This window comes from Rhea americana, unplaced genomic scaffold (genome assembly GCF_003343005.1).
Source record: "Rhea americana isolate MKP2758 unplaced genomic scaffold, rheAme1 scaffold_390, whole genome shotgun sequence".
Taxonomy (NCBI): domain Eukaryota; kingdom Metazoa; phylum Chordata; class Aves; order Rheiformes; family Rheidae; genus Rhea; species Rhea americana.
In genome coordinates, this window is record NW_028186524.1 from 391,060 (window position 1) to 416,182 (window position 25,123).

Sequence of the window (25,123 nt, forward strand, 5' to 3'; positions counted from 1 at the left end):
CATACACAGGAAGAGTTGGAGCAAGCGAAGCTGCACTGTTTCTTAAAAAATCCGGTCTCTCTGATATTATCCTTGGAAAAGTAGGTTGAAAGAATTTTATAATGTTTTGCAGTAATTGTACGTATACATGCACAAGCGCAGCTTACATAGAGCAGAAGGAGTTTGCAAAAGGAAATTCAGAGGAGAGCAAATCGGATCCTTTGAACTGCTGGTAACGTATAGATTGATTATGGCTCCCAGATCTTGTTCACATTTTCATAGAAAACTGAAAGAAACATGCACAGGAAAGGAAGGAAGGTTTACATTAAAGCAGAATGATTAAACAGTTAATAAAGACTAGGGTCAAGTAATTACTTGAAGTGAAATGGCCTGGTTATGAGATTTCAGTTGGGATAGTTGGAGGGAAAAGTTAAGTTTCTAAGTTATTAAAGTGGAAGCATTGAGAGTTAATCGCATTCACTGTTTTCAGTAGTCTATTAAGCAGACATTATAACGGTGGTGACTCTATGTGAGTCTTAATAAAGAGAGTGAGATTAGGTTTGAGGGGAAAGTCAAAGATGACTGGTTACTGAAATTGTATAATTATGTGAATAAATATTAAATACTAATTTAAAAATGAAGTACTAGGAAATCAGTTTCTTTTCTGTTTGATTCAAGAGTAGGGTAATTGGGAAGGAATGTAGAATCCCCTGTTGAGCCCAGAGTGCAAAAAAATGCTTGTTCATTGTTTTGTGACACATTCTTTATTATTAGAAAATTCTGATCATATAAAAGAGAGAAACTTCTGTATTTATATTTTGTTCCGTAAGAGTAATGTCACTGCAGTTAGGCCAGTCTCCGTGTGAAAGAGGAGCTGACTAAAATAAAATCAGTCTTTCTGCAAAACACTTTTTGTTCTTAACTTAAGAATGAAGTAACATAATTCATAACTTGAAGGCTACAATGAACAGTTCAAGATATAAAATATGAATTGTTGATACGAGTTTAGTTATTTTTAAAGTGCAATAGCTTTTATTTTGTATCTCTACAGATATGGGATTTGGCTGACCCAGAAGGTAAAGGGTACTTAGATAAACAGGTAACTGAAATGTGCACATAGACCTGTTACATTACCTTCCACAGATTAGCCTTGGTTCAAGAAAACCTTCACATCCATATAGTAGCTATCCGTAACTTCATTTGAAATTTTTGTATGCAGGATGAGTTGTGTTTTKTTTTCCCCAGGTATATATCTCTAATAATCTAATAAAGTTTAATGAACATTAAACAGTGAGGCTGCTGGAGAAGTTTGTTAGTTATAATTTTCTGTCCCTCATCTGGTTTTTAAATAATCAGTGCATGTGATATACATGTATCGATACATATCGAGATTTTAATAAATAGGATCTGTAATTGTGAGATTTMGTTTAGAAATGTTTCTTAAATGCAAGAGCATAACTCTATCAATATTAAATATCATTTGGAATATCAGGTTCTCTGGTTACCTTGTTGATATGGAGAATTGTTGGCTTGTTTTCTAAATGTTATTAATTCTTATGAAAAAAAATCTGATAAAGTAATCTAATTACAAAAAAGTTCTTTCTAAAAACTAGCTTTTTTTTTTGTTTCCAGCTCTTTTTGCTGTATTATTGTAAAATTTTGCTCGAATCATCTTTTAAAAAAACAATGTCAGTTGTCAGTTTGCAATTAACTGAATGGCTATGTATCTGTGTTTTCCGTACTTTACCCTGTGGCACATGTACAATATTAGTAAAAATCCTAAATAAATTGTTGAAAGCAGTGATTTAGAATGGTTGCTTATTTTAACAGAATACATCGTATTGTTTGTAGGGTTTCTATGTCGCATTGCGCCTTGTAGCATGCGCACAGAATGGCCACGATGTTAACCTGAGCAGTTTGAACTTGACTGTGCCACCTCCTAAATTTGTAAGTACCATGTACTTAAACATACGTTTTTATAATTTGAGAACTAAGGCTTCACATGAAAAGCTGCAATAATCCTCTACCTCATAAATATTATGGTTCTGAGACTTCAGGCTATTGTCAGACCTCTCCTTAAGACAGCTGCAGTTAGGGCTGCTGTAGTCCTATTTTCCCTAGCAATATGTTCCAGCCCCTTTCTGGACTGGTACAAGTGTAACTGTGCAGTGAGCTTGTTCAGGGAACTGATGTGGCTAAAAGTTAAATGTTGTGCAAGGGAAAAGAAATTATTTTGGGGCTGGGTCAACAGAAGTGTGTAGTAAAGGGCAGGACTGTAGCTTTGCCAACAGAAGCTGCTCTTAGCAGCTTAGCTCATCTTTTAGTTTGGTGGTTAGGTAACTAATACACAATCCTGGTCCAACTACTGTAATAGTACAAATCAATATGACATAGAATTTTTTTATTTGGATACATATGCAGATCTTTTTTTCTTTTCTCAGTGTAGTTGAGCTTCATATCTATAACCGTCTCTTAAAGCAATCAGTAAGCATTAGAGGCAGAATTGCATATGTATATATACGTGTGTGTATGTGTATAAATATTAAAATTTTTATTTAATTTTAGCATGACACTAGCAGTCCCTTACTGATGACACCACCTGCAACAGAGGCTCACTGGGCTGTTAGGGTAAGTGTATAAGATAACACATTCCATCCATTCTTTAGAAGTAAATATTTTCCTTGTCTGTAGTTTTCCCATTGAGAGATTTCTGTATCAACTGTATTTCCCGATTTGAAAGTCCTTCCTTTCGAATAGCAGACTTGTGCACAATAGAGAATATTGAGCTGTAGTTTTATATTTAAAATAAGTGTTAAACAAGCTTTTGACATCCCTTGGTGTAACGTTTTTAAAACACAATGAATTTTAATCTTCTGCCTGGATTTCTTCCAGAGTCTTAATAGTAGGCACTTTCATGTTTGTATAAAGGAACTCCACTGAGAACAGTGAAGCATTTCACCAAATCCACCCAGAAGTATTAATTTACAGCTTGAGTTCATAATACTTTCTAATTTATATTCAGTGGTGCATAGAGTATGTATCATTGGAATAGAATAATTTTTGATATATACATTGGAATATTTGTATTTAGGTAACTTTTAATGCAAACATTTTCCAAAAGGCAGAAATTTGATAAAAATCCCTTCTAATGGTGATTTTTGGTTTGTGTGTTGCACTGTAAGGTGGGAAGAAGAGTGTCAAAATTCTAGAAATAATAGGGTTTAGTTTTAATTCTACAGAGTTTGTCAGAGTTGCTTAAAAACTGGTTACTAGTATTTTAATGTTTTGCCCTTTCAGAACACTTCAGAAATGTAGATATGACAATCATAAGTGATACTCACTTAGTTTCAAAGCTGAAAATATTATAGTTAAAGTCCTAAATTTAGTTCCATGGGTTTTATATGTAAATACCACATAATGTTACTTGCAAGAAAGCTTGGAAATTCAGAAAGAGTAAGTTACTGACCAGACTTACTTTCTTGCAAGATCTCATTTTCAACACTCACACAGGCACACTTTTTTACTTATTCAGGCTATTTCTTACCAACTAGGTGGAAGAAAAAGCAAAGTTTGATGGTATTTTTGAAAGCCTTTTGCCAGTAAATGGTTTACTTTCAGGAGACAAAGTAAAACCAGTACTGATGAATTCAAAGCTACCTCTTGACATCCTAGGAAGGGTAAGTATGCTGTTTAGATGTGGCTTTTCTCTATTTAACTGCTCTTAGTTGCAATGATAAATATTTAAGTGTAACTTACCAACATAGATCACGTTTTGGCTGAGATTTTACATGAAGTGCATGCCATAAAGTAAGAACATTAAGTAGGCTCTGAAGTCATCCACTTAAAAATAACAGTAATAATAGTAGTTTGGGCCCTAGAGTAGATGGGCCTCATTATCTTTCTTCTCATTTTAAGAGCTAGAAACTTTGTTTTCGTCTTTTTAAAGAAAAGAAAAACCTCTCCTAAACCATCGTATCTTTTGAAGCATTATAGTTCACTGTTTTGTCATTTCTCAAATACAAGTTATTAGACAGACCAAAAATTCTATCCACTGTTTGTACAAGAGAAGCCTTTAAATCCTAATTTAGTGTAGCTGTCAAATTATCAATTATATTTTTCAGGAAGGTTTTGTTTGTTTTTGTTAACCCCTTCTAAGATCGGTGTTTAGTGCATCCATTGCATATTTGCAAGGGAAGCAAACACTCGTAATTTAAGTTTCTGCTTCAGTTTAAAAGTGTATTCTTTGCTGTTTTGCGTATTGATATGCTTGAGAGTTAATAAATTCTATGTAAGAGCTGTAGCTGCCGTATGATATACTTTCATCTCTTCAGGAGGGACTTCTTTCTTTATATTATTTACAAAAGCTAAGTATGACTTGTTTTAATTTTGTACTGGCGTATTACGAAGCACTCAGTCTTGAAAGGCTTCCTATTTTGTCTTGTTATTGTCATGGTAGAAATGCAGGAAACTTGTTCCTGTTTCAGAAAAACTTGCACAGAAGATGGGGGAGCAAGAAAATGGGCAAAAGAAATAATTCAACAAGCTTAAGTCTGTGTAGTGGCTCAGTGTTAAAGCGGGCAGTAGAATTCAAATGACTGAGCCACACTCTAGCGTTCTGTCTGTTATGCTGTATTGTCTCCCAGTCATATTAATGATAAAACAATATTAGCTGAAAGCTAAGTATTAGAGTACCTCAGGTTTTGTATCCCTCTAAATCCTTTGCAAGTTCTGTTGACTGTACTTGAACTAATAATGTAGCTGAAGTTGATAGATGCTTAAATTCCCTTTTGCAGAGTTCCAAAAGCACCTTCTGGATGTTTTTAGTCATTTTCATGAGTCCTTAACTGCCATATGGAGAGATGAGAAACTTGCCTGCGTTGCATCCAGAATTTGTTAAAACCAGTGTTTCTACCAAATACTTGTTTTATGTTGCAAGAAAACTCTAATCCAATCTGTTTCATCAGAGAATGTTTAGCTATATCAAAAATAACTAATACTATCTTCACAAAAATCTATTAGGAGTCTTTGGAGTTTGTTAGCCTACTTAATGTGATGACGATTATCATCAACAGTACAAAATGTTACTTGTCTCTAATTCATTGTGTTTTTCCTAATTGCCATAGGTCTGGGATCTCAGTGATATTGACAAAGATGGTCACCTGGACAAAGATGAATTTGCTGTGGTAGGCTGCTTTAAATTCTCAATTCACAAAATGTGCTAGAGCAAATGGCTCAGAATTGTCTCTTAAGAGCTTTGCAACTTTATCTGCTAGTCTGCTCTTCTAACCTAGATCATTCACATGCAGCTATGTAACAATCTTATTCAAAACTATCTACTGATTCTTGTCTGTGTCATGAAGTTTAAACACTTTGGAATTACTTTGGAAAGCACCTTCTGGTCTGGCTTGTGTCTCTAATTTTACTATCTTTGTTTTACTAACATGTGAATGACTGATGCTGGGCAGTCTTGTTGCTTTTTGTTCTGTTTGTTAACGTGTTACATCTGACCTATTCGCTTTTGCAGGCAATGCATTTGGTTTATAGAGCTCTCGAGAAAGAGCCAGTTCCTTCTGTATTACCCCCTTCTCTCATACCACCTTCCAAAAGAAAGAAGACACCTGTATTTCCTGGTGCAGTTCCYGTTCTCCCTGCAAGTCCTCCACCAAAAGATAGCCTACGTTCTACCCCCTCTCATGGTAGTGTGAACAGTCTGAATAGCACAGGGAGTTTGTCTCCCAAGCACAGCATCAAACAACCACAGGTACAAATCTTGTTTTCTGATTATTGTTTTTAATGTATCAGTAAATTGTAGAAAAATTAAATGGATTTTTGCTGCTTCCTCATGTAAGCACTTTCAAAAAATGTCTGTTGTTGGGGGATTTGGATGAAGGGAATGAGGATTGTAAGATTTGGAAGAATGGAAGACTAAAAGGTGAATTTCAGTCTTAAGGACTGTGAGGTAGCGAACCTYACTGGAAATTTTTGCTTTCTATAGGAAGGTTTTATTCACATATCTGCTTTAACACCAAAGAAGGAATTCGTCTACCTTCTAAAACTCCAGGTAGACCTGAGGGCTTGGTATGTCTAGCCGGGTCTGTATTCAGAAAATGGTATGTTTTTCAGCTGATAAATGGCTGTTTATCAATATTTGTAATTCAGATTAAAAGTATTAACCTGAGACATTAATGGGAAAAGGGGAAATACCTATTTACTGAATAAATTTGATTGTACAAGATGTTCAGCACGTCCAGCTCTGAAGAGTGTTGTAGGCAGTTGTTGATAATGATCATTTATCTTTTTTTGACTGAAGTATAAAACTTTGTTTTACAGCCATCTGTGAATTGGGTAGTACCACTGTCTGATAAAGTGCGATACGATGATATTTTCTTAAAAACAGACATGGACATGGATGGTTTTGTGAGTGGCCAAGAAGTAAAGGATATTTTTATGCATTCAGGTCTGTCCCAGAGTCTCCTAGCACATATATGGTAAGAATTAAGTAGTAACTGCATTTTTTTGCAGCTATCTGATCTAGGAAATCTGATTGATCAGACAAAATTTTGAAGCCAGCAATACAAGAAAAAGTCTTTTTACTTGTGTTTTTGATGTATGTAGGCATGTTGATTATATGGAGAAACTCCTCCTTTTTGGTACAGGGAGGAGTAAATTCTCACTTTGCTTTCCTGGGAGGGGGATGTAGGTCAGTCTGTGAATGCTGATTTTTTTTTTTGTGGTTCTAATGTTCTAAATATTTTTTTCAGAGAGTAATGCTGCTTTATTCAGCTAAATATGCCTAATAAAATATTGTCCTATTTATGGACCTTTTTTACTAGAATAAGCAAACTCTGAGGCCAAAACAAAATTATATGTATTTGGATTTTAGACAATAAAGTAGTCTGTCTTAATATGCTTTGCTTGTTTATAAGTGTAATCTGTTTTTTACCAGGGCTTTGGCAGACACAAGGCAGATGGGAAAGCTAAGCAAAGATCAGTTTGCACTAGCAATGTATCTCATTCAACAGAAGGTCAGTAAGGGGATTGATCCTCCACAAGTGTTGTCTCCAGATATGATCCCTCCCTCAGAGAGGAACACTCCCATACAGGTAAGACACTGAGTACAGGTATGCTAAGTTTATATAATTTCAAAGTAATAGGCTTTGAGTATTAATTTTTCATATTTATATTTCATAATATTATGGTAAATCATTGCCAGCTGTTTTCCTATCTCCTGTTGCAAAGGTTTTTTTTCACATTTCAGAATACACATATATTTTTAACAATACCATACAATAAATAGGAATATAATACAGTATTATGTGAATAAAGTAATAATAGCTCTCAGAAAACCCTGGGGTGAAAAATACTGCTTTGTCACAGAGAAATTTTTACCTTATGTAAAAGCAACTGAATTGAAGAATGAGCAATAGTAGCAGTAATAGCAATAGTAACAAGAAGCTGACAAAGAGAAGCTGGCTACAGAAGAAAATTGTGCAAAAAAACCCCCCACAAAAACAACAACAGAAATCCCAAGAAGCAGATGCCCCTTCCTCCCCCCAGATGACTGAGTAAATTTGGACTTTTATTCAGCTGACCTAGTATGATTTTCCTGACTGTGGTCAGTATCACACTTCTCCCATGAAAATGTAGAATTCTTCTAATGCATTACTGGAGAGGTGACGACCTAATTTCTGGGACCTGGTGGTTGATTTATCCCTTGAGTCATGATAGTGCATAGTCCAATGGCCATCACTTTTAGTACTATATATTTGTTATAGGACTGCCTAATCATTTTACTGAGGCCTGCCTTGATCCTTTCCTCAATAGTTTGTGTCGATGAATTTCTAAAACTTTACCCCAGTAAATACTTCTATTGTGTCTATATACTCATCTTTTCTGTAAACTGAATCTTTTTCGTTTACTTCTTTTACCTTCCCTAACCACAAAACTTTTGAGCCTTTACATAGATTTTTGCTGTTGCTATTGCTCTGATCCTTTTAAGGTTTTTCCTATATCCTTTTTCTATAGACTCTGTCAGGTTACTTGACCCCTGTAGGAACTGAGATCTCTGCACTAACAGAAATGCGTCGTGTGAGTAGTTGTAATGTCCTAAAGAATGCAATTTTGTTTTTCTGTTCTACTTTCAATTTTTAAAAAATATTATTTCTTCATCATCTTCTATATCTTTGCACTTGTGTTCTGTGACGCTTGCTCTTGAAATAATAAGAATGTCACAATAGTGTGATGGTGGTTCTGGCTGCTGAGCCAGTGGTATCAGTTCCCTCACCAGTTTGAGATGCATTGATTTGACAAGCAATTCTTAGGCAACTTGGTGTGGACATATTAAAATTACTGATGCACTAATTCTCTAAAGTTGTGGGCAATATAAATATACCTTGGTGCAAGATCTTTAAACTTCCCGTAATTTTCACCTTGTTGGTTTGTGTTTTTTGTCTACTATGATTTTAGCTGAATATAACATGAAATAAATGTTATATTAGTATGAAAACAGTAAAACAGTACCACATACTGATATTATTTCTTAATGATTTTTAATAACAAATTTATTGCCTAAAAGGCAAARGAGAACATTTATATCTTTCCTCTTCTACATCTGAACGGTTGTAAAAGTGACTAAGCTGCAGCTTTGATGAAACCGGACATAATTGCAGAAATTCGCATTTTTAATTTGGGGCAGGGCTCAGGATGACTAAAGGCATTTTGATTTAATTGAGTTCCCTGGAAGTTTTGGTATTGACTTTAACAGAGCTGGGGTTTTCATTTTTGAATTTTTGTTCTGTTGTTGCCTGAAGTTTACTCTTTGTCTTTGTGCATGTGCGTTATCTGCTGTATACTTAAGCCATTTTATTTGTTAAATAGGAACAGGGAAAATTCTCTGCACAGGGAGGATCATGTGGCATGTGCGCTGGTTGTTGCATAATATTTTGATATCTCTCATAGAATTATTTAAACGCATAAAACGTGGGTCACATCCCCCCTTTGTCTTCAGCCTTTTCAGAGAGAGATCTTCTGTTATCACTTGGCATTTTAATAGACTGTTTCATTCTTTAACAGGATAGTTCAAGCTCTGTTGGATCAGGAGAATTTACAGGCGTGAAAGAACTTGATGATATTAGTCAAGAAATTGCACAGCTGCAGAGGTAAATGTTGTGGACTGTTAACAGAGAGTGTTAAGAGCAGAAGAACCATTTCAGTATGTAGTATTGACATGCCTGTTACTTGTGTTTCATTAAACCTTGTTGGTGCTATGTTGTCTTTTAATCAGTGTGATTCATAGGCTTTAACTAGTGGAAGCTGATGATGAATCTCCCATTGATATCCTATGATTAGTAGCCAGTTTTGTAAAGCTTACCCTGGAGCGCACTAGGTCATTTCAGAAAATTACTTGTTGAGCAGATAATATTTTTCAAAGAATAAATGATACACACTTTTATTCTTCAAAAGAATATCTCAGTATGGTCTGGCATTTTTGCCTGTGATGTGTTCCCAGAATAATTGAGTTGTGGGTTTTTTGTTTGTTTTTTTTTTCTTGCCATGTGTTGTATTATTTAACCATTTAACCAAAATGTACATTTGTTTCCTTACAGAGAAAAATACTCCCTAGAGCAAGACATTAGGGAAAAGGAAGAATCAATCAGACAGAAGACCAATGAAGTTCAGGTAAAAACTGTGTTTATCATTATTGGTATATATTTCAATCTAAAATACTTTTGGGGAGAATTAAGTACTCTTTCTTCTAAATGCATTTTTTCCTTATATTGCTTCTGGGCAAGTCTTTCTTTCCTTGTATTGCATTTTGCCCAAATTTACAGGAAAGTCTTTATTTTTCAGTTCTCCATCAGAGATGKTTTTTTCTGATGCTGGCAAATGAGAGTACATGATATATGAACAGTCTGTAATTTTTTTTCATTAGTACTTGACTTACACTATGTAATTTAGGAAATCATTGTTCAAAGAGTGTTGGTTTTGATCATTACTTAGGATAGCCGAATTCTGTGCGCTTTGTGTCACAGTCTCCTTCCATCTTGTGGATGCTTGTTTTAGGATGTCTCATACAAGCTCCCTCTGAAAAAAAACATTATAYGCATAGAATAGTCTGTATGACATAAGGAATCTTTTTGAGTTTGCTARCCTGTTTCTCTGTGGTTGATCACCCTTGTAAGGGCAATGGCTAAATGTAACTCTCAAACTGTGGAATTTTCCTCAGGAACTGCAAAATGATTTAGACAGGGAGACAAGTAACTTGCAGGAGCTAGAGGCTCAGAAACAAGATGCCCAGGACCGCCTGGATGAAATGGACCAGCAGAAAGCCAAACTGAAAGATATGCTGAGTGATGTAAGGCAGAAGTGCCAGGAAGAAACACAGGTGGTGAGTGTACGTTAATTCTGGAGATGCTCAAAAATGTTACATCTTTTGCTGAAGAAAGTGCTATTCATTTTGTAAATAAACGTGTTTTGTGTATTCATTTTTACCATAAATAGCAGTTTCCAGAGGTCCCAGAAAGGATTTTGCTAGGGAAATACCTTTCATAATGATCATAGACTGCAAGGGAGCTGTTGAACCGAAGGTCTTCCTGCTTTTACCAAGGATTCTCTGTTAGATAATAATAAGAATGTAATTCTTCAAATTAAGTTATTTTTATCTTCCTTAGCTGTTGAAAGCTTGCTTTACAGCTTTATTATTTATGATAATTTCATATAATATTAAAAATTACACTTATTTCAAATTTCAGTCTGTTTTTGGCATTGTTTTGTAACTTTTTATTTCAGATTTCCTCACTGAAAATGCAGATTCAATCTCAGGAATCAGATTTAAAATCGCAGGAAGATGATCTTAATAGAGCAAAAGCAGAGCTAAATCGCCTCCAGCAAGAAGAGACTCAGCTAGAGCAGAGTATCCAGGCTGGAAAAGTGCAGCTTGAAACAATAATTAAATCTTTAAAATCAACACAGGAAGAAATAAATCAGGTATTCATTGTAGTTTATGCATCTTTTTTTTTTTTTTGCTCCTTTAAAAAACCTAAGAGTTGAACATCAGCTAGAAAGGCGACTTCAGATGAGAAAAATATTGGTACGTACAATTAGCCTTTTTGACTGGTGCTCACTAGTTAATTGCCGGTTTAAGTCAGAAAATATCTAGCTCTGGAAAAATGCAATTGTCTTGCAACTATGTTTAACCTTGGATGAAAAGATTCCCTACCTATTGAGTAGGTGAAGTAAGAGTAACTTACCAAACATTTTTCTCTGTTTAGGCAAGAAGTAAACTTTCTCAACTTCAGGAGAGTCATCAAGAAGTCAATAAGAGTATAGAACAATATAATGAAGCTCTTAATAGGATTCATGGTGGTAGCCTGACAAATTTAGCAGACATAAGTGAAGGCCTTGCACAGACGGAAAGAAGCAATTACGCAGCTATGGTAAAGATTTTACACTGTTTAGAGTATTTTGCAATAATTGKGTTTATAACTTAAAGCTAATCAGAAATTATTAAGGTGTTGGTTTAGTCGGCTTTTGTGACATTAGCGAGTACCACAATCCCTGCAATATAACAGCCTCTGGYGCTAGGCCAGGCAAAGGTTTTAATGCAGGTGAAAAACTGATTTTTAGGCTCTCAATTAAGTTCTGTGCTACAAAGGACTTGCCTGGGTAACTTTAGCAGTAAGCAAACTGTAATTAAGTAGGCAAAAGAAAGAGATAATGTTAACCCTTGATTTGTAGCCCGTGAAATCTTTAGTCTGAAAAATTAGGTATGACTTAATTTTAAACTCTAGTGATTTTTTTTTTCTTGCAAGTTCTCCAGTTTACCAAGGTAATAACTTCCCTTGCTGTAAACTTCCCTTTAATCATATGCGTCTTTCTCATTTCCAAACCAAGCTATAAAAATTTCTTCTTTGCAGTGAGCTATATGTATTTTTCCTGATATATAAAGTACTTCAGATTCTTAAAGTTTTTTCCCATCAGTTTAATAACTTAAACTGTGTTTTTTTACATTGTTATGCCTATTTTTTTCAATTTAAAGATAAAAGTTGCATACTTACTTGCTTCTACTTGCACATCTGCTTGATGTCCTCGTGTTAGRAAAGATGTTTTCCAGAGTCCTTGTAAGTACACTTGCTTTAGGCTTAGTCTGGGGAAAAAAAATACAATGTGTATAGTGTATTAGTAAGTATTCAGAAGGTATGCCACCTTTGTGCTTTGCTTTACACTTTCTCCATATAAACAAAATGCACAGAAGAAAGAAGAGTGTAAACTAAGAACAGTAATGCTGTCATTGAGATSTGGTCTTAAAACTCACTTGAGTGCTTAGTTTTTGTACTTGCATGGCTACTGTTACGTTTAATTTCCCGTGGAAATTTCCAGAATATTTCTCTTGCATGTAAAACGGAAGTATCACTTATTGGAAGAAAACTCCAGTATTATGTTCACAGCAAACTTTTAAAACTTTYTGTCCCTTTCCTGTTTCTTAATTCTTCCTTCCTCTTCCTTCCCCTCCCCCCCCCCATTTTGAGAAGTGTTAATGAAAACTTCTTTTATGCCCTGAAAARGGAGGACAGAAATACTTTATCTTTCTCGAGCTGGAGGCAGTATCAGTGGGTGATTGTTATTAAATATTTCTTACATTAGAGTTGAAAGGCTTTCATTTTAAATGGAGCTCTGTTACACAGGTGCTATACGCACAAGTGGCTACAGTGGCAAAAACTGATTTTGAAGGAAGAGACTCAAAACAGATGAAAAACAGGGATATGAGATGCAGTCAAATGAAAGTGATAAAGTTCCATAGTTTTAGTTTGCTATTTACTCATGCTGGCTTGTTTTGCAAATTGAAAAAGCTGCAGGTTGGTCTCCACTGACAACCTCTRTATTACCAAAGTGTTGGGAAACTGCCTTGACCGAGGGTGCCGCTGTTCCTGCCACGCAGTGGTATTGCCACAGAGCACTTTGTAACGTGAAATCACTGCTTGGAGCTGCGAGCTCATGATGAGTTAACAAGAAGCAGTTTTGWTTATGACTTCTCAGTAGCAATTTATAGCCTAAAAAAGGATTTGTAGATGCTTTTCTTTCAAAGATCTTTTTCACCTGAAGCTGACCTATAAAAAACGATAGGAAGAGATTTGTTTGATAGTGGTTTTATTTCCCTCCCCCTCCTCCCATATTTGAGAACCAAATGTGTTAGTATCAGGAACAGTTTAATTTTTCATTGTGGTCCCTGCATACTTCTTGGTGTTCTGTAACCTCAGGTTACATATTTCTTTCTGCTATGTATTTACTTCTGTTTAGAAGCCATTTATTCAGAAAGGTGGTGGTTGTTGTTGTTGTTTGGTTGTTTTTTTTTGTTTTTTTTGTTTTTTTGTAAGACATTTTAAAGATCTTTAAACAGGAACAAGATACTGTAGAATTTCTGCTGAATGGATAATTGAGGATTTTAATCATGGCAAGTTGCTGTAACGTTTCTCCTCTTTGTTTTTAGGATGATCCATTTAAGAATAAAGCCTTGATGTTTACCAATAACACACAAGAACTGCATACAGACCCATTCCAATCAGAAGATCCTTTCAAATCTGATCCATTTAAAGGAGCAGACCCCTTCAAAGGCAGTAAGTGACCAATGACTTACCTAAAACCTGGAAGGCCAGTTGTTCAATAAACGATATTTTCACAAGCTTGTATTGTCTTGCTAAATAGTGGGTAAAACAAATGATTTTTTTTTTCTGCATAGGTGACCCATTCCAGCATGATCCTTTTGCAGAACAACCACCTGCTCCAGCAGGTAATAGCCCTCCTGATGACAGGATAGATGAAATGAACAATTTGTAGCCAAACGCCAAGATACATTTCAAGGTTTCYGTGGCTTCAGATTTTTGATTTGCATTAAGGAATCCGACAGTCTCACAGTGTGTGCATTCAGGATCAGTATGTTCAATAATATGCATATAAATTTATTACTTACTTGTCTATTTCTAAGAACAAATACTTCAGTGAGAACGAGGTCAAATGCAGAATGGTTCCTTATGCACATTTTCTGTTGCTTTACTTATAAAGTATTACCTATTACTTACTTTTTAATACTCCTTCTAGATCCATTTGGAGGCGATCCATTTAAGGAAAGTGACCCATTTCATACTTCTGCCCCTGAGGATTTCTTCAAGAAACAGGTGAAGAGTGACCCATTTACCTCAGATCCATTCACAAAACCCCCTGCTTTACCATCAAAGGTCAGTAATTTTAAAATACGCATATAATAGAGTTTCTGCAATTTGTCATTTCTTTTGTTTTAGCTTTCAAAAAATGAAATATCACAAAGTACCTTTTTTTCCCTAACTGATGAAATGCAATTACTTTTATTCTTAAAATTACATATGGATTACTAAGGTGATCAGCAGTACTTTACAGTTCCATTCTAATGATGTATGTTCACTACGAAAGAGACAGGTGGATTTCCCTCCTTTACCTCACCACTCCCCCTGGCAATTTGAGCCCATCAACATCCACCCATTTATGCCATTACCTTGATTCCATTTCGTGTTTCTATTTGTGCAGTCTCGTAGTGAATCAGATCGAGGAACTGATGTAGCTAAAGCATTATTACTGAGCCACCAAAAGCAAATTGAGCTTTCCAGCACAGTGAAAAGACTGAACTGAACGCATTTGTCAAATGTATGGTCACAGTTCTTAAGATGTACTTACATGTGTTTTGGGATTATTTTTTGTTTCTTTGTTTCTCTTTGTAATGAATCCTTCCCTCACTCTTAGGGAATTTATTGACTGTTGCCGCCCAGGTGTTGGCAAAGTATTCTGGTATCAGTCAGTGGGAGGTCAGTTTAAGTCTTGCAGTATAGGTATATATTTAGATAAGGGCAGACTTTCTAAGCTGAAGAGCAACTATAAACAGCTTTAATTTAAAGATAAGTTTAGGGTATACAGTATCTCTGAGTTAATGATGATGTGAATATTCAAGTTAGCTTGAATATTCAATCTCTGTTGGTTAAAAACTGAAGACTCGTGGGTGTAATTTCTTCTTTTGCCTTGGTAACTAGTATTGGTTGTATTTCACTCTGATATATTTTTCATTTGGATCTATTTTTATTTGTAGATGCTTGATTGTATTTATTTTTTGCTATCAATAACCAAATGCATTAATAATGCGGATTTCATAGGTTCAGTTGACTTTATTCTATTACATGTCCACTGATTAGAGTGGTCTGAAACTGGCAATAATTTGTCCTAATGCAAGGGATTTTGATATGCATAAAAAGACAAGTGCACAATGCAGCAGAAGAATAACTAGATATCTGTTCTTCTTATTTAGCCTGACCCTTTTGAAAGCAGTGATCCTTTTACGTCTTCCAGTATCTCTTCAAAAGGCCCAGGTAAGAGGAGTAATTTTTATGGTGAAGGTAAATAAGTGAGTATTTATTTACGAAAGAATAATCAATTATTGAAGTTCAGAATAAAAAAAGCGTATTGTAAACCAGTTAAAAATATCCTCATTGTGACCTTATTATGGGTTATGAACAGTAAACCTCATACACAATATACTTCACTTTTTTTTTTTTTCTCCAAGCAAGTATTAGAAGAAGTATAGTTTTGCAAAATTCTCTCAAGTTTGTGTGTCAGAGCAAAATACAAATAGTTTTTAATCATCTGCCTGGTGTTACACTTTATTGGCAATAGGTTGTTCTTCATAATTCTTAGATACTATTTTAAATGTTTTTTTTCTATATCTATTTCAGATCCATTTGGAACATTAGATCCATTTGGAAGTGGTGCTTTCAGTAGCAGTGAGGGATTTGCAGACTTCAGTCAGATGTCAAAGGTAAAAATTATAAGGAAAACAACAATATTTAAACAAAATTATTTTTTTTATTTTTCTTAAGGGTGTAATATGACTGTAATTTTTCAGGTGACAACTCTTGTCTGGTATTTTTATTACAGTCATGGTCTCACCAGATACTTAGCAAAGTACTTTCTATCCATCTCAAGTCTGGCAGATTTTTAGTAAGCTTTAATAAGTCTTGCCAAACCGGTCTTGCCAAACCAGTAGATTCAGGAGTGGGTGAATCAATTTTTCATACACATTTTCATATACCACAGGAGGAAGGCAAGTAACTTCTAGTTTTTATTTGTTGTAAGCAAAAGTAGTTGTATGAGATATATTTCAGTGTCCACCCTTCTTCTTCTAAGTCCTAAAGTCTATTTCTTGGTAATACATTGCTCATGGTATCCTGGCTTGTTCTCACACTTTTCCCTGGGTGCAGGGAAGCAGAGAAGGTTGGAAAACATTATCTCTTGACATTTCACAGCTCTTAACAGAATTGCTATTTTCTTAGTCTCTTGATACAAGCCAAGTATTTAAGGGTTTGACTGTACTTGAAATACACTGTCTACTCATCTAGATATTCACAGTCTGTTATTAGTTTTCTAAGATGGGCTTTGGAATTTGCAGTAAAAGTCAGCTGCCCAACCTTTGGTACTTAGTCCTAGAATAACACTTGAATGTTGTGGAAAATGTTAACTAGAAGATAGATTATAATATCACTTTGGCCAGTCAGTCTTCCAGTAGTATTTTCTAATTTTTCTGTTTTTGTTGTTTTTTTCCCTTTCCACTAGGTGGCAGTAGTCTTTACCAATATCGATGGGGTTTGTTTCTGTTAGAAGTTTTAGCAGAAGTCTGAATTTGAGCTTGAACTTTGCATACAAAACTCCTTTTATTTCAGGATGATAAATTACATGGCATAATTTTTAGTGCCTTTTTTAATCATTAGGAGCATCCTTCACAAGAGCCAGCTGAATATAGGAAACATGTTAAATATTTGGAGTTTTCCCTGACCCTTTAAAAGAAGAAGAGAAATAGGCATGTGTGACTTAGGAAAAGTTTGGGAGGAAAAAAAGCTGTCCATTCTGCAGTCTACCATGTTTTCCTAATTGCTAGTTTTGTTTCACAGTTCTTTCTATCGTAAAAGGAAGGCCACACTGTAGTATGACTGCTCATTGCCAACTAATAAAACTAGTGTTTTACTTCCTTTTATTTTTCTCATCAGCTTTTGTCTAGGAGTAGAAGCTCTAGAAGTAGTTACATGGTTTAAGAGCATAAATACTTCTGAATGTTAATGAAATTTTGGCACCTCTGCCAGTGGGTGTTAGCCTGACACATCACTGACATAATTCTAATTTTTTGTCCTCACTTTTTTTAGTTAGTGCTTTTGCTTGAGTTGCCTTTTAGCTTTCATGAAACCACAAATATTCTGCAATGTACTTATTTCTTTTCTTTTTTCTCTTGTAGTCGGTAGCATCAGATCCCTTCACCTCCTCTTTTGGAGGAGTGGGATTCTCAGATGATCCTTTCAAAAGTAAATCAGACACACCAGCATTACCACCGAAGAAAAATGTCCCTCCACGACCCAAGCCACCCAGTGGTAAGGAGGTATTCTTTCTTTACTAGCCAGTTTCCCCTCGTTTACTATATGTTCTTGGAAGTGACAACAAACTGTCAGTCTTCCTGCCACTGCTGAAATACAAAATAATGAGATAGAAGTCTGAGATTATCACTGAATGACATAAGTTGCCAATAAAATAGACTGGGACTCTTCAGCCTGGAAAAAGATGATTAAGGAGGGATATGACAGATCTGTAAAATCACTCTTAGCAGGGAGAAGTGAGGATCAATTGTTCTGTCTTTTCCAAGTACGCATCAAGTGAAATTAGTAAACGGCAGCTTCAAAGTAAACAAAAAAGGTACTTTTTTATACAGTGTGCTAAACTTAAGATTTTTTTGCCAGAGAATATAGTGAATGCCAAAAATTTAAATGGGCTTAAAAAAAAAAGACCTAGGTTATCCTAGAAGAAAAAGCCGTCAGGGCTTACCAAAAGCCAGARTACTCTCTCTGGTTCAGGAAGTCCCTGGAGTGTATGTTGCTGAAGGTCTGGAAGGTTATCTGAAGATCTGCTATACCCTTGCCTTGTTTTGATGTTCTTCCTTAGGCATCTGCTACTAGACACTAACAGGGTACAGGGCTACATAGACCTGTCCTGATCTGTCATGGGATGGTCGTTCTTGCATTGATGCATTGTTGTGTTAAATCTAAAACATTTTCTGAATACATAGTTTGTTTCTGCTTCAGATCCATTATGTTTGGAAATTCTTAAAGGTGTATCAATCCCCTGTATTGGAAATAAGATCCCTTTTGATAGGGATTCAGCATCAGTTCTTTTGCCCTCACAAGAGCTGATTCTCAAAACGTTCACATGCCAGTGAAACTGTTTCAAGAACTGAAGCCGCTTTAGAGCTGTTGGTTTCAAGTCTGCTTTTAACAACTGTGGTATCGTTCAGTTAACGTTAGTGGTGAACGTTTAGCTAGCTCTCAAAAAAAAACCAACAACAACAAAAAAAACACACGCAGAGATGGGTTCTACAAATAGGCACGTAATTTTGCCCAGGAGATGTGCGGGTCAACATCTAAAACTTTCTGGTATCCACTGACAGTGTTAGCAAGCATAATACAAAGGATCAGGTCCATTATTAAAGCCTCTCTGTCTACAAATACAGATCGTCTGTCTTTCTGCTGTTGCATTTTGGAGCAAAACATGCACCCGGCACCCATCCTGTTTATAACAGATACAGTTAATCTGGCTTGTTTTGCAAACCAGTTATGCTAAAGCTTCTTGGCAACATGAAAAGTGCTGTTCTATTGCAGGGCATTTCCTGAGGATCTCATTAAGGTTTTCAAACTTGAAATTAATTGATGAGGTTCTGTGTAGGTGAGTATTGATGAAAACTGACCAAAAAATGATTTAGGATTGTAAGAAAGTTCTCAAAGCAGTCAGTTCCATGCATACTTTGTGTGAATATTTTCCTTTATTGAGATACTAGACAGCCTTTTTAATAATTTAAAGTAGATGCATTATGTAACTTTGACAAATATCAACTAATAGGACACAAGTGGATAGAAGCAGAAATAAAACAGTGGAAGGTAATCTTATTTGCCATTGAGAAGGCTGTTAYTTTTCTTTCTTTATTTGGTTTTCAAGGGAATTATGTAAGAGGCCATCTTTTTAGGTAAAGTCTGCATAAAATAATTCAGTGTTTAAAAAGGCTCTGTAAAGTTGAATGAGTCAAACAAATTCTAAATATACCTGTATTATTTCTTTCATGTGGTTTCTTTCTGTTTCTTGCTCGAAACGTGATTATTCCTATCAAATACAGTGCAATACTAACAGCAAAAATGGAGAATACATGCCCCAGGATAGACTGACCTACATGGGAGTTTTGGGTTTAGATCTTCTTTCATTCCCTCTTTTGTACATATTGAAGACTATTGGAGAACATTTAGCTTTAGTAGTCTGTTTTTAATCTCTTTATGTGCACTCATCCTTTTATTAGTCTTTTCAAAAATTTGTTTAAAAGTAGACTTCTCCCTCTTAGTGAGAGACACAATATTCTTAAGGTTCCGCTGCTCTACCAAAAGCAAATGTTGTTATGATAAAATAGACTAAGGAGGAAACAAAGCAGGTTTTTTTAAAAGCAAATGAGCCTCATGTGCTTATGCAGTTATACTCCTCCCTTCCTTCCACACTAAAGCAATCTTCAGTGGTTACTTAAAGCATGAGAAATTACATAGTAATACACGGCGATGCTAGCAAGAGATACAAGTGTGTGTTAGAAATGGGAACGCTGCTCAGAAAACAAACAACAGAAAAGAAACTTCCGTTGTTTCTTACCTTTCTCATTGGAYTGTTTAATTAAAAAACAAGTATGAGATAAAGATCTTGCTGAAAGATTAATAAATGCCAGTTATTACCAGACAGATCCATAGTTTACTTTTCTGTTCCCAGTTCATATTCCCTTTAGTGTAGTTGTTTGGGGGCTTTTATATTGTTGGGAGGGTGGAGCATTTTAATGTTGAAAAGTACTTCTGTGGCTTTCTTAAGTTCTGTTACTCAGTTACAATAGAGATCTAGTAAAAAAGCTTTAGTAGTCATCAACACCCTACAGTCAAGTAGAAAGATTRGTTAATGTTTTTGCAAAGATAAATTAAAACCTGTCTGATTTCCCAGAGCAGCCCTTGATGGGGAACACTTGCAAAATCTGCTGGAGGTCTGCTCTGGGCTAAGTGCTTTTCAGTAGTCAAAATTCATTAGGAGCTGTGTGACATGCAAGTGTTGYGTGATCCGTCCGGGCACTGCAGGATGTCCTGGCCGATCGGGACGTGGCCAAAGTGTGCCGCAGTTCCCTTCTTGTCCATGTGCTTATGTTTTGTCCAGATAAATGAGGAGCTGTGCTTCCGGTCTTGCTTCTTCCTGAAGCGCTTTAGACGTAGCCTTTTTTTGGCTTTTGGTGAAAATTGGATCAAAGGACCTTCAGCTGTACCTGCAAAAATTGTAAGTGGGATGTGTACCTCAAGTTAGCTGCTCTCATAGAAAGGCTCTGGGGGCAATTTTCATACAGTGTTTAGCGGAACTTTACAATTCCTGACCTCCTTGCTGCTGGCTGCCTATAAAGTGAAAGATTTTTTTTTTTTTTTTTAGCATTAATGTTTCTTGTTTTGAAATCTTGACGGCAGCTACAATCTGATGACTATATTAGCAGGTACGTCTGCTCACAGCTGTCTGTGGTTATTACTATCTGGCGAGAACAGGCAAACACTCGTCATGTGGCATGGATTAGAAACCCTTGAGATCCATATCTTTCCCGTCTCTAAAACTATGGTCATGAGTGGGGATGACAACCATGAGATTATTTCCTTGAAGCTGCATTTTAGGCTGAATCTCAGGCTTATGTTTGTTCTGTTCTTTAGAAGCGCTTTCCTCCTTTTTCTCTCTCTYCTTTTTGAACCAAAGCCTTCAAGATCTTCCACATGTTTCTCAGTTTCAAACTAGTCCTTACTTGGTCMAAGACACATCCCGTGTTTGTTTTTCTGATTAAATGTTCTACTGTGCTTTTTCCACGTAATGCTTTAGATTAAATGCAGCATCTTTAAGGAAAATCGGTGAATAATAATAGAGAATGATGAGGAGAAGGAGTTATAGAAGTAGCAAGTATGGATACAGGCATGCATCAAAACTTCAACATTTACGTGTAAAGRTTTCAAAGATCAGTATCTTTTTCCCTTACCTAGTTTAGGATTCTTTTTAGGCTGAGGAAGATCAACTGAGAAAAACTCTTTAGCTACTCTGCATGGTTTTTTTCCTCTTCAGGAATGTATTCATAGATTATGAAGTTCCTAATGTCCAAGGTTTAGTACAGCTCCCCTGGGACTTTGCTGAAGTAATTTGAGGTTCAGCAGGTGGTACTGAAGAACTTGAAGGTTTCTTCTGAGGGAAGTGAAAGGTTTCCTATATTTATCAATACTGTRTTTTTAATAATGCTCAAAAGCACAAAAAAGTTACCTAGATACAAACAGGCCTGTGCTTTTCATAGTGGGCTATGTATTGTCTGTTCAGTGGACAATATTAATTATTGCTTATATTAACAAAAAATAATAGTAGCTTATTTCAATGTACCAAGGAAAATGTACCCTTTGAGAGGGATCTAAATCTTAGTGTGCGTTATTTTCTGAAATTGTTCTGAAATGGAGCTTAGGTTTTATAGATTTATAAATACACTTTATTTTCTGTCATAAAGCATTCTGTGTAGTCTTTAGCACTACTGAACTTCTGGTAGTTCAGTTGAACTTTTTTTCAAACTAATTCCTGGGGKTTTTAGAACTTTTGTGTAATTAAGAATTAAAAAAGGCAGAAAGAGCTGATGCACTGAAACCTGTCGGTTAAAATGGTCTTTGTAGGTTCTCACAGATTAACAATCATGTTTTCTGCCGTGAGCTGCAGATTGAAATCAGTCAGAGTTCACCGCTAACTAGTTTCTAGGTAAAAGTTGTTGATTGCAAAAAGAGAGAAACAGATTTTTTTTTTCTTTTTTCTTCTTCTTCTTCTTCTTCTTCTTYTTTTTTTTTTTTAAAGTACAGGAAGTTGCTGTGTGGGTGTCAGTGATTGGGTTATAAGTAAAATTCAATGCTCTAGTGCTTTGATCGTGGGACCTACTGCATTTGCCCCACCCTTACCCACTTCCTTTAAATGCAGCACCATGTATTCCACATTGCGGTTATAACAGTACTGTTAACCAGTGATATTAGTGGAAGAACCTTCACCACTAACCAGTGTGTAACCTTCAACCTCTTCTAAATTTTTATTGCTTGCTTATAGTGGTTTTGACCTTTTTAACCTTGAAAGAATATAAAAGTCCTAAAATACAAGAAGCAAATGTGCTTTTCAAATTCAATGTGCTTTATTTTTGCAATGATTGCTTAATAAAAACAGGGGGTTTTTTTATCATTAGCTTTTTTTTTAAACCTGTGTAAATTTTGTTATTTTTATTAAATATATTGTATATTAAGAACTGATAGAGGTGGAGGGAATTGCATTAATAATTGACTTCCTCAGTGATAATGAACTTTCCCACATTTCTGTTTTCCTTTGGAATACCAATACACTAATAAATAACAGAAAATACCATATTATTTTGGAATATTTAATTCATCCATTGTAAAAAGGAATTACTAGATCTACTTAGCCGCTATGATGATATTGGAGAGTTGTTGCTCTTCCAAATTGATTCATTGCATTTTATATTTAACTGCCTGACACAGTGAGAATATCAAAAACCTTTGGCTTTATGTTTTGATCCATTTATTATTTATAACTCTGATGTATTTTGCAAACTGAAATTTATTAATTGGCATTTCAGAAGTTAGTGGTTAACACCTCTTGTCTTTGAGTTAAGGACTTGAATTCCGTTCTCACATTGTTTTTATGATTSGTAGTATTTTTGAAGTGTCAAATTATTGCAAAAAATCTTCAGAAGACAGATGTATTAATCAGCTATTCTTAAATTATGAAGTTTGATTCTAGTCCTTTAGAGATGCCTAGTTTATGCAGAGCCCCAAAAGATCTCTGTGCCAGCACAGCATTTAATTTGAACGACTAGAAACTGTTATAAAATAATAGCAGTGATATTATTGATGATAAATAGAACAAACCAATGTGATAGCTTTTAATGATTTTATCAAACTGCTGGAAGCATTTTGGTATTCCCAATGAAGTTAATGAAGACTTTAGTAAGATCTGACTGATCATGTCCTGTGTGACCTCTTTTTTTTTAATCTTGCCAGTTGGCAGATAAAGATAAATGGTATTTAGATCTGCTGATACTAAAAACAAAATGGAGGGGAGGGTCTTTGGAGTATAACTTAATATTCTATCAAACTGGTCTGGAAGCCGTTTCAGCTGTGATGCATGTAGTAATCCATGATCTACAGGGATAAAGAGTTCCCTTGTTTTGGGTGAAGAGGCTTCACCCTTTCGGCACAAGTGGCACTTTAACAACTGACACTTCAGCAAGTGGATGCTTTAGTGAGTAGATACCTAGATAAGATACACTAAGCGTGCACACACATGCCAGGCTTACTGAACCAGGGTTGTCCAGCTAGGAGCTTTTGAGCTAGAGTCAATCTGTGGGAGTCCTTTGGACCCCTGAACCATTTTAGATGTTTGTTGGTACTGCTGTACCAAATCAGATGCCTGCTGCTTGCAGCCATCACTATGCTTGCACGAATTAGAAGGGCAGGGCAAGTGCCTCACAGAAAGCTGATGTTTGTACAGCCTTGCTCTGCCACTCTCTTCCTTTGTATTTGATGCTTCCTCCTCCTTTATGTCAATCATAAATATAGTTCTTTTACATATGTGTCACTTCTCTAAATTTAAAGACATTTTAAGGTTTGACTGTTTTGACCATTTTGACTTAATTTTTCTTCTATAAAGCAGTAGAGAAGCCCTGTCAGCTCACTTAGACAGTAGTCGGTGAGAAAAGGAGAAAGCTTGAATCTTCACTGCTTCTAGAGCTGCACATATGTGTTCTTAGCAGAGTTTGTGTGCCCATGCTGTGTCCTCCGTGTCTTAAATAAGCGGAAATGAAGACTTCACAGTTTGCTCAGTATCTTGGTCAAAAAGCTTGCATAACAAAGCCTGAATGCTTTATGTTGTGTGCCTTTACTGATTTAATTTCTCGAATGAAAATCATGCTGTATGAATTCTTAAAGCAGGGAGCRTTCTTTTTGACCTGCACCACGTACAATGTCCTCAGGATATGTATCTGCATAGAAGTTTGCTCCATATATTTAGTGAGATAATTTTCAGAAGAAGAAAGCCTGGTGGATATATTTAATCAGGAGCTATGACTGAAAGAGTATTAAGCAATCAGTTTAACTAAAGAAAAGAAAAATAAAAGAATTCCCTTGCAGTTCAGCTTCTTTATTTGCCTGTGCGTATTCAGGTCATATGGATCTGTATTTTGGTGGTCTGGAGGAGAATGCAGAATAGTGTTATTAATGCATCATTTGATCACAGAATTGTTGTGTTTACTTCTAAGTGACTATGGCACATCTGCTTCTTGAGAGCTGCTCGAGTCCCTAAGGTTATACCCGAGCAGCACAGTGCCTGCTCACCTTAATTTTCTCCTCCTCTGCAGCTGAGAGTGAAAAATTCAACCCCAAAGTTTGTGACTGACAGGGAAACTTTTTATTTTTTTGCTCGACTTCTAGAAGACCTGACAGTTGTGTTAGAGTACAGGCATCCCTTGTTGTGTAGGATAAATGACTCATAGGTGGAGCACCTGCCCCAGCCACAAACTAAAAATTCCATTCACGCTTTGATTCTGTTGTTTGTGCTCATCTCTCGCACCGAAGATATTTCAGTACTAATTGATGAAACAAGTTGTTGAGAATCTGTTTCAGAACAGATTGTTGATCTGAAGGCAACGATTTCTAATCTAACCTCCTGTTTCCAGAAGTTTGTAGGTTGCACACTATTTCTGTTAAGCGAAGGTTTTCAGAAATAACGGCTAGCTAAAGGTGAGCCTGCAAGTAGTAAGCAAAAACAGTTTTTAGTTCTTCTTGAGTAGGGAAAATATTTTCTTCTGTTACTTAAAATACTGCTGTGATTTGTGTATGCGTGTGTAAACAACTTTATAGCCAGAAAATTTGAGTTTGAAATAACAATGTATAAATAGCCATTGTTGAGGACAAATGCCTTTGAGTATTCTGCAGAAAAATGGTTTTAGTGTAACTAGCCTTCAAGC

The 25,123-nt window shown here is 35.7% G+C and overlaps 1 protein-coding gene across 3 annotated transcripts in view; it reads left to right on the forward strand.

Annotated features, from left to right (window-relative positions):
• Positions 1–25,123, forward strand: part of EPS15L1 (epidermal growth factor receptor pathway substrate 15 like 1) — a 41,620-nt gene that overhangs the window by 2,315 nt on the left and 14,182 nt on the right. The window contains exons 3-23 of one of the 3 annotated variants that reach the window (XM_085313651.1): positions 1–80; positions 1,031–1,078; positions 1,831–1,926; positions 2,545–2,607; positions 3,531–3,656; positions 5,103–5,162; positions 5,504–5,740; positions 6,310–6,467; positions 6,926–7,082; positions 8,005–8,067; positions 9,052–9,137; positions 9,585–9,657; positions 10,205–10,366; positions 10,768–10,965; positions 11,250–11,414; positions 13,466–13,592; positions 13,715–13,765; positions 14,074–14,210; positions 15,305–15,365; positions 15,729–15,811; positions 17,279–17,411. The exon at positions 1–80 is cut by the window's left edge and continues 10 nt beyond it. In XM_085313651.1, coding sequence (XP_085169777.1) covers positions 1–80; positions 1,031–1,078; positions 1,831–1,926; positions 2,545–2,607; positions 3,531–3,656; positions 5,103–5,162; positions 5,504–5,740; positions 6,310–6,467; positions 6,926–7,082; positions 8,005–8,067; positions 9,052–9,137; positions 9,585–9,657; positions 10,205–10,366; positions 10,768–10,965; positions 11,250–11,414; positions 13,466–13,592; positions 13,715–13,765; positions 14,074–14,210; positions 15,305–15,365; positions 15,729–15,811; positions 17,279–17,411 — 2,364 coding nt within the window. Of the gene's footprint in view, positions 81–1,030; positions 1,079–1,830; positions 1,927–2,544; positions 2,608–3,530; positions 3,657–5,102; positions 5,163–5,503; positions 5,741–6,309; positions 6,468–6,925; positions 7,083–8,004; positions 8,068–9,051; positions 9,138–9,584; positions 9,658–10,204; positions 10,367–10,767; positions 10,966–11,249; positions 11,415–13,465; positions 13,593–13,714; positions 13,766–14,073; positions 14,211–15,304; positions 15,366–15,728; positions 15,812–17,278; positions 17,412–25,123 lie in introns of those variants that run through there. The other 2 variants (XM_085313652.1, XM_085313653.1) reach the window with 2 other exon arrangements.